General features: G+C 37.0%; 2 protein-coding genes across 7 annotated transcripts; one reads left to right on the plus strand and one right to left on the minus strand.

Annotated features, from left to right (window-relative positions):
- LOC118060220 (uncharacterized) lies at nt 1–2,848 on the plus strand. The gene is made up of 6 exons (XM_035073420.2): nt 1–566; nt 681–800; nt 1,126–1,303; nt 1,726–1,823; nt 2,255–2,316; nt 2,472–2,848. The coding sequence occupies exons 1-6, from the start codon at nt 78–80 to the stop codon at nt 2,593–2,595; spliced, it is 1,071 nt and encodes a 356-aa protein (XP_034929311.1). The 5' UTR covers nt 1–77; the 3' UTR covers nt 2,596–2,848.
- A 1,117-nt stretch (nt 2,849–3,965) lies between these two features.
- Nucleotides 3,966–6,785, minus strand: LOC118060219 (pyruvate kinase, cytosolic isozyme). 6 transcript variants are annotated; one of them, XM_035073415.2, is made up of 5 exons: nt 6,631–6,770; nt 6,421–6,490; nt 6,070–6,358; nt 5,245–5,706; nt 3,966–5,028 (listed from the first exon to the last, which is right to left on the minus strand). In XM_035073415.2, exons 3-5 carry the CDS (start codon nt 6,331–6,333, stop codon nt 4,216–4,218), a joined length of 1,539 nt encoding a protein of 512 aa, XP_034929306.1. In that variant the 5' UTR covers nt 6,334–6,358; nt 6,421–6,490; nt 6,631–6,770; the 3' UTR covers nt 3,966–4,215. The 6 variants fall into 6 exon arrangements, with proteins under 6 accessions (XP_034929306.1, XP_034929305.1, XP_073267788.1 ...); XM_035073414.2 differs by having other exon boundaries at nt 6,421–6,540; nt 6,631–6,769; XM_073411687.1 differs by lacking the exon at nt 6,421–6,490 and having other exon boundaries at nt 6,631–6,785.
- Between the last annotated feature and the right edge of the window lie 2,173 nt (nt 6,786–8,958).

Raw genomic sequence — 8,958 nt, forward strand, 5'->3', positions numbered from 1 at the left:
AACCAAACGGAAACCCACACTGCCCAGAATCACCTACATCCCCCAACTCAGTCTAGCATCTTTCCTTCGCTGATGTTATGGCTTTCCTTGCCACTGCCACTGCTTCCTCTTCCTGTTCTCAACGCCTAGGAAGTCCCAAACTACCCAATCCCTTGCCTTCTATCTCTAGGCGCACGCCTTCTTTTCCTCTCGTTTCGTTTCCAAACTCTATATCTCTGCACGCACAAAGGGCCGGAGCAAGAGTAGTTGGTGTTGTGGCGGCCGCTGCTGCTGATGGGAAGAGCAGTTCCAATGCAATCCAAAAAGACAAGAATGGTAAAAAGGAAGAGGAGGAAGAAGAGACGATAGAGGTGGAGGAGGAATTGCCTTGGATTCAAGAGAAAGCTTTGGACCTGGTAGAATTCACAGGGTCTGTCACCCAAGCAATTCCAGGTCCCAGAGTGGGCCAGAGCTCCTTGCCTTGGATTCTCGCTCTTCCTCTCGCTTATGCTGGCATTACTTTCGTTATTGCCTTTGTTAAGACCGTCAAGAAGTTTGGGTCTCCCAGATACAAGCGCAAGAAACTGGTTGCTTCCTTTTTTATCTTTTTCTTTTGCATTTTCCTAGCAATAATTCCTTATTTTACTACTTATGAGGTGCTTAGGATTATTCCAATTTTGACCATACTTATTTCATTTCAGGTCAACAAAAATGCTATGCTATGCAAATCCATTGATGAATTGTTTCAGAAAGGAGGAGGAGGAGAAGTAGGAGCAGATCCATCCCAACAACATGCAGCTCTCGAAGGAATGGAGAAAAGGGTGTGACTCACATAACCCACAACTTAAAAGTTTTATTCATGGATCATACTTTAACTGCCCAAAAGTTTTACATTTGTAATGAGCTCAGGTTTTCATTGCATTTGCATTTGAAAGTGATATAGTTTCGTTGTTTAAAGCCATGGAAATGTCTCATCTTGAATTAACTTGGTCCAATTTAAAGGTTTTTTTTTTCCTCCAATAGAATTTTTGTTCTACCTAGAGGTCTGTCTGGTGATGGTTCATTCTTTATCCTCTACCATAATAATTTGGTGCATCTTCTCCACTATCATTTTGGTTTTGATGGCAATTGCTAATTCATATCCAGACAGGTTTTACCATGGTGGATATTGTGCGCAAGTACATTCGTTATGCTTTGAATGAGAAACCATTTAATCCGGAACTGGTTGCCAACTTAATCCAGCTCAGGAAAGCTTCGATGTTGGATGACTCCCGGGTTGCTGAAATTTTGAATGATATCTCAAGACGAATTGTTCGGGAGAAAGGTAGTTCTTTATGGCATCACTTATTCATCCTGGAAACTCTTTAGGTCGAACATTGAATTATGACCCCTGTTCTGCTCTTGATTTCATTTGTAAGGATCTTCGAGTTCATTCAGTAGTTGCTCGCTTGAGGCTTGATTGAGTATAAGGATGTAAAAACATGTTAAGCATGCTGAAATGTTAATTAGAGCTGTTCATGTTTCGACTTCTTTACTCTCCACAATTGGTTCTGGGTTCTTTTAATTTTTATTTGAGCGTGAGGGGGTTGTTGGAGTAGGGGGATGGGGGTGGGATTGTAATGTGTATGTTGTGTCCAAAGATATAGGTAGTTTTTACCAATTATCCTAAAAAGGAACGAAGAAAATGATAGTTAGGTTAAAAAGACCTAATTTTCAGTGCTCTGATTTTGTTCTCTGTGCTTTCAGGCCCAGTTGTCATGAATATGTCAGGGTATTCTGAAAAGGGATTTAAGAGAAAACTTGCAGTGCAGGCCCTTTTTGGCAAGGTCTTCTATTTGTCTGAGGTGAGCGGTTGAACAGTTAGCTGTTAATAGCTTTCGCTAGCTTATATTTTTATTTCAGATTTCATTGTGTTGTTTTTCTTACTTATGGAAGGACACAGCTTTTTTCCTTTTTTCTTCTCCATCTTTACTGCTTTTTTGAATTATTGCATCTAATCTGCCAAGCTTTTAGAAGTGATTCATGAGATCATGGAAATAACATAATTCATATTACCTTAGTTGCCTCAAGACACTCATTTGCTTGTAGCTCTTGGATTGTCAGCACTGATTAGTTCATTCCAACCCCCAATAAGAGAGATGGATCTGTTGAAATGAACTCTACCGGTTGCCTCAAGAGCTTTAGTGTACTTGAAACTAAGAGATGGACTTGTTTTTATTTGGCTGCTAACTAAATTTATTGAACTGGTTGTGTTTTTGTTTTGCTTTTGGACCAGCTGCCAGAGTTCTGCTCAAGGGACAGCTCCTTAGTCGTGAAGGAAATATTTGGGGTTGCAGAGTATGCTTTTCATTCACGAACTTTTACTATCCATTTGATTATTTTGTAGAAAGTTGAAAATGATGGTTAGAGTTGTATTTGAGCATTTCCATTATCCATGGTCTGTTCATTGTGAAAACAAATGAACACTAACAGCTTTATTTCGTTCTTAACAGTGAAGATGCTGACCAACTTCGTCTGCACACTCTTTCTGAAGCTGGTGATATGGATTCACTTGAGAAGATGGTTGATGGTTCAGATTCAGAAGATTCCAACGAGAGAACATCGAATGCTCCTTGATTTGCATTAGCAGACATAGAGAGTTAGCTGCAGAGAGAAGTAAAATTCTGGGAAGTATAAGAGGGGATTTGCATTAGTTAAGTAGTTGTAACCAAGGTTGTCCATGTATTAGTGGTTTTACCTGATGATCAAGTAAACCAAATTTTGATGGCACAAAAAATCCTTTTTTTTTTTTCGTTGAAAAGTGCATTTGAGGTTGTTGTAGACAAAATTTTATGCGGTTGAAATATGGATGGAGTATTGATTGATGAAATCTGAATCATTATGATTCTGAACCTTAGTCATGGTTTGTTTTTGCGGGAGAACTCGAGCAATTCCGCCATCTATGAGAAGCCATCCCTTTCTCTGACTTTGGTACAAGACAATGGGCTGATTATCGTTGGTTTTCTTTGTTTATTTTTTTTTTTCCCAATGAAAAAACCATTCGCAGTTACTAGAAGCTATAAGATGGGATCACTATGCTTATAATTCTGAGGAAAACGGGTGCAAGTTCTCAGAACAGGTAATGCTTCGCCGTTGAGAATGCACGGTGTGTCAGAAATCATCGATCGAGGGAGAACATTCTGCCAACTGGTTATGCTGTGCATCCTTAGACCGCGCTTATCTTTTATTAGCTGTGTCTCTTGAGGGCAAGTGATAGAACGCCATTCTTCTTCTCTTCTTTTGGTTTCTTTAGAGGCTCGATGCCCGGAAATACTCAACATAGTAATTCATTTCCTTTTTGCCATTTTTATCCTTTTTATTCTGGCAAGAGCTAGTCGTCACGTGTGTATGAAGGGGCGCTGCTTGTTATTTTATATGCTAAGCCTGGTAGACGGTGATCAAGAATTAGGATGCCCCCCTCGTCCAGGCAGACCTGCCATTCTCCTATCAGAAGAACAAACACTACTTTATTTCCTAATCAGTTTCTAAGGCCTCAGGCATCAACTTAATTATTGGAGGATCATCCACCCAACCAGAAGAAGTTGTTTTGCAGCTACTTAAACTACCTTCTACATCTTCAATCAACTCCCATTTAACTCCGCAAAGGGCCACATCGTCCTTTTTTTAGTTTTACGTCTTCAACAAAATTCAATAGTCAAAGGAGGACTCTGCTTTGATCCAAAATTGGCCGGAAGAGCCAGCGTGGAGAACAATACCAAATGCCGGGCATGAGCTCAAGTGGTACTCTTTTGCCTTTCCTTGTTGCACATTACATGATAGTTGCTGTGTAAACGAATTAAAAAGCCTTACCTCGGTGCTGTGTAACTGTCTTTATTAGTGGTGAAGTCATTTAGTGTGGCGCGGAATCCAAAGGACTTGGGATGTCATTTCCGAATTCTGCTGGAAGATGTGTTATCGCTTCCTCCAAATCATATACTGCTCCACAATAAGCAACGAGGTGGTCTTTATAAGAAAGTTGAAGGGCTCTGCTTCTTATTTTATGTATGCTACCAATCTAATCTAAACGGGAAATAAGAGTACCACCTAACATGACTCAGGCAAGATAAAAGGAAATAATCCAATTCTCCAATAACCGTTCACACGAAGCATGAGCATAAGAGATACCATGTTAGCAATAAACTTCCATCTTGATTCCCTCTCTGGCCATGTCTAAGGCACTTTGTTGCACGTACCTGCTCAGTTCACTGTGCATATTTTAATAACAGAGGCAGCTCCAATGCGATGAAGTGCAACAACCGCATCACCAGGCTTGCACAACCCCCTCGCTGTTGCTGACTTGAGAGCAGCTTCCAAAATCACCTCTGTAGATTCTGCATCTGTGGCCTTGGCTGATCCTTCTGCTAAAAGGGGAATCAAGCCCCTATATATCAGACTATGCCTTGCAGGGGTCTCATCACTACATGCCCAGTCAAATGAATCAGTGGTCAGTACGGGAACGACCACGGAAAGGATTGGGACAGCTGGCCTGTACTTGGCAACCAATTTGGCTGTGGTCCCGCCACGTGTCAACACCACAATGAGCTTTGCTTTGGCCTTGTTAGCAGTACGTACAGCCGAGGATGCGAGACTCTCCAATGGGCTCATAGGAAGTGGAATTGATCTTATCATATCCTTGAAGATGGCACCATAGTCAAGGGAGGATTCTGCTTCAATACAAATTCGACGCATTATCTTGACTGCAAGCTCTGGATAGGCCCCAGCTGCACTCTCTCCGCTAAGCATAACACAGTCAGTGCCATCGAGGACAGCGTTAGCAACATCGGTTGCTTCCGCACGGGTTGGCCTAGGAGACTTGATCATAGACTCTAGCATCTGAGTGGCAGTTACAACAGGCTTGCCAACAAGATTGCACTTGTATATCATCATCTTTTGTGCTAGGAAAATCTTCTCAACTGGAATCTCCATTCCAAGATCACCACGAGCAACCATGAAGGAGTCAGTCTCACGCAAGATCTCATCGAAGTTAATGACTCCCTCCTGGTTCTCAACCTAGCAAAACCAAAGGAATCAAATTATTTATTATTTGATTGAAATTTAAAAAAAAAAAAAAAACAAGAAGCATGATAAAGAAACGATTATATCAGCTAATATCCTGGACATGGAGATGCTGAGATGCAGTTGTGGGAATATAAGTTCGATGATGCCTCCCGCACATGCATGCGCTCCGTTATGAACTCAAACAGAATATAAAAGAGGGCATTCTACCTTTGACATTAACTGTATGTGCTTGGCATGGGGCCCAAGAACCTTACGCACATGAACAAGGTCGGAACCCTTGCGTACAAAAGAAAGGGCAATCATATCAATGTTGTTGGGAACACCCCATTCCAAAATGTCTTCCTCGTCCTTCTCTGTCAGTGTGGGAAGATCGACAACAACGCCAGGAAGATTAACATTTTTTCTCTCTCCAAGCACTGCAGTGTTCTCACAACGGCACCTGACAGTTCCAGCCTGGGGATCACAAGATAAGACAGTGAGGGTGATGGTGCCATCTGCGCACAATATTTTATTCCCAGGCTTGACATCCACAGGCAGTTTTTTGTAGCTCATGGAGATCGTGTCTGTGTCACCCTTGATGCTGTAATCAGTAGTGATGGTGATTTCCTGACCTTCCTTCAGCTGAATAGGTTTTCCATCTTTCAGGAAACCGGTACGAATCTCAGGCCCCTAAGACAAAAGGTTATGGAGGTACATAAACATGTGTTTGCGAGTACAAAGAAGAAGAAAGACAGGACAAATAAGTGCTCTGCTTAATTAGGTGCAAATGCTTCATTATCTGTCCAAAAAAAGGGACTTGGATATCGATCTCATCAAGAAAGAAACTGATGTGATTGTAGATGCCTAATTGACAAGGAAAAATGCATCATCAACAGCGTATAATACAGATTAGAAAGGCAGGCAGAGAGTGGTAGATGGATGGATGGAAAGAAGAATTACGGTGATTAAGATTAGCAGTAATAAAATAAAAATAAAAATTGAGGCTAATAGTAGGAGTAATTAATGGGGAGAGTAAGAAAAAAGAGCAGAGACCTTGGTATCGAGCATGACAGCAGAGAGGATGTTGGTGTTTTGCATAGCAATCCTGAGATTGTTCAAGGTCTCCTGGTGGTACTCGTGGGTGCCATGGGAGAAATTGAAGCGAGCAACGTTCATGCCAGCTCTGAGAAGCTTCTCGAGCATGGGGACGGATCGAGAAGCAGGTCCCAGAGTGCAAACAATCTTAGTCCTGGGGACACGCCCCTCTTCATCATCCAGGTGCTCCTTTAGGAGTCCTTCTATGTCTATGTTGGCCATTTGATTTTTATTCTAATTTTAATTTCTGCCACAAAAACAGATTAATATTTGTATATTTCTATCATAAAAAAAAAGGCATGTATCTACCTATTTATCCATGTAAGCAAGTAGATCAATTATCATTCATTCATTCGGTGTTTGAAACCGGCAGATCCAACTGAAGAAGAAGAAGAAGAGATGATTGATTGATTGATTGAGCTTCAACAACTTACCGTGAGAAAACAAGAAGGAAATTAATTAATTATGAATATGAAATCAGAAGAAGAAGGGAACGACAAGAAATGGCGGTAAGGTTACCCAATTCAAGTGCTGGGGGTAGCTGCTGCTGCTGCCCGTTTCTTCTTCTGTCTCTGTCCCTCTCTATATGTTATCATGTATAAGTGTTTGCTTATAAAATCCGAAACGGTGGTTGCGCTCTCTCTTATCTCTATTATTCTAGTGGTTACGAAGAGCCTGTTTGTTTACGTTGTTGAGTCTGCGTTTTGCTTAAAACACAAATGTAACAATGTTTGGTAACAAAAAAAATATAAAATATTATTCATGGGTCACTATTCACTTTAGTGAACAGTGTGGAGGGATGCTGTTCACTTTAGTGAACAATGTTTTTTTAAAATTTTTTATAATAATTTTTAAAAAAAATTAATTTAAGGTGAATTAAATTTATTTGTACTGTAATCTTAATTTTATTTCTGATAATATTTTATCTAATTTTATTACACGCTCAAAAAATCATGAAAACTATAGTTCTTGTTGGATGAATTTTATATATAATAGAATTATAGAAAGTTTAATGGAACAATAATTTTTTATATATATAAAAACATGATTTATTTCACGATGTAATAGCAATAGTTAAATCTACAATATTTAAATTAAAAATCATAAATATTAATATATATATTTTTTAAAATTATTTTATAATCTCAATTTCAAAAGCATTCTTAACCAAACACATTAAACTACTTTTTGTTCAACCTCAATTTCAACCACAGTTTTAACCAAACACCTATTTTTTCAAAATCAACCTCAACTAAAAGTATTTTTTATAAAATAATTTTTTTCAAACCACAACCGCTACTGCAATACCAAACACATTCGAAATGACGCTTGTTGCTGCTTGTGCTTGCACTCGTCCTGCTGACGCACAAAAAGCACAACTAAAATTCAAAAATTTTAATATGATTGAAATTATGTTTCTAAAAAATTCAGAAAAAAAAATTATTAAAATTTATTATGATTTATATATTTTAATATCAAAATTAATTTTTAAAAAAAATAAAAAATATTATTAGCAAGTATTTTAATATAAAAAAATTATTTAAAAAATAATTATTATCACATTATTAAACAGGAACAAGATAGACTTCAGTTATTATAGACAGATCATTGAACATTTAATTTAAATTAATTTTTCTTCTTCTTTGTTTTTTATCCAATTAAGACATGCATATCAGCACATACCATTACCACGCAACGGAACATTCCACATTCCCCCTTTTATTCCTTCCTCTTCATTTACTGAACTATTATTTTTCTTTTTTTTTTTTTCTTTTTTCTTTATACATTTTTTTTTTAAAAAAAAAAAAAAAAACCTACAGAACAGTCCTACACCGCAGTCTAGTACACGCAAGATGATGGATCAGCGATACGTTATATTCGGACTGTAAAAAAAATTTAGTGAAATAATATAGCTTAGAGATTATTAAATATGCTTAACTCACGGGGAACAATTGTTATCTACAATATTCTAAGATAGTAAAATAGAATGATATAAGAAAAGAAGAAAGAGGAAAAAAAATATGAAAAGAAGGGAAAAAAAATTCAGAAACACATTAAAACTATGATCACAACACCAATAATATCATTAAAAAAATATTGAAAAGATAAATTCAATGATATTAAAAAATATCACAAACAATGAATACATTAAATCTAAGTTGTTCAAATATTGAGATTTTTTTTTTTATGATTTGTATAGTTCATTCTGCTTAATTTATTTCATCAAATTTTTTGTAATAATACTGAAAATATCGTTATCAAATTTCAATATGATTTCAAAGTTTTTTTTGTGTTTGTAATTTATGAAGAAAAATGAGAGAGGACAAAAATAAATAAAGAAATCACCAACATCATTGCTGGAGAGATTCTTACTAGACAAATTCAATGGCACAATGATGAGAGTAAACCACATCAGCCATTCAAAAACAAGTGATTTCTAATATTTTTGGACAGCTCATGTACACTACAGTTATAATTCGTAACCTATCCTGGTGTTTTTTATTATCTCCTCGAAAACATGAAGCAAAGCAAACATCCACGTGGTAGATTTTGATTTGGGTGAAGATATTAAGCATCTTGGAATGGGTTCTGGCATTCATATGTTACTAGTTTTTTAATATCTTATTTATTTTTGTGTTTTAAAAAAATTTAATTTTTTTTTAAATTAATATTTTTAAATTATTTTAATGAAAATATATTAAAAATATTTTTAAAAAAAATAAAAAAAAATATTATTTTAATATATTTCTAAATAAATAAAAAATAAAAAAATCATAATCTCATAAACAAATCCTCCCTCGAAACTAAACCTCCCTCTTGTGTTGACACTTTATGATAACCGGCAAC

The sequence above is a fragment of the Populus alba genome, chromosome 10, assembly GCF_005239225.2.
Source record: "Populus alba chromosome 10, ASM523922v2, whole genome shotgun sequence".
NCBI lineage: Eukaryota > Viridiplantae > Streptophyta > Magnoliopsida > Malpighiales > Salicaceae > Populus > Populus alba.

Excerpts from the sequence above, each read along its gene's own strand:
- LOC118060220 (XM_035073420.2), top strand. The coding sequence starts at position 78 with ATGGCTTTCCTTGCCACTGCCACTGCTTCCTCTTCCTGTTCTCAACGC. Across the intron at positions 1,304-1,725 it reads ACGAATTGTTCGGGAGAAAG|GCCCAGTTGTCATGAATATG; the intron begins GTAGTTCTTTAT and ends CTGTGCTTTCAG. Across the intron at positions 2,317-2,471 it reads GAAATATTTGGGGTTGCAGA|TGAAGATGCTGACCAACTTC; the intron begins GTATGCTTTTCA and ends CGTTCTTAACAG.
- LOC118060219 (XM_073411687.1), bottom strand. The coding sequence starts at position 6,333 with ATGGCCAACATAGACATAGAAGGACTCCTAAAGGAGCACCTGGATGAT. Across the intron at positions 5,707-6,069 it reads CTGTCATGCTCGATACCAAG|GGGCCTGAGATTCGTACCGG; the intron begins GTCTCTGCTCTT and ends CTTTTGTCTTAG. Across the intron at positions 5,029-5,244 it reads ACATACAGTTAATGTCAAAG|GTTGAGAACCAGGAGGGAGT; the intron begins GTAGAATGCCCT and ends TGGTTTTGCTAG.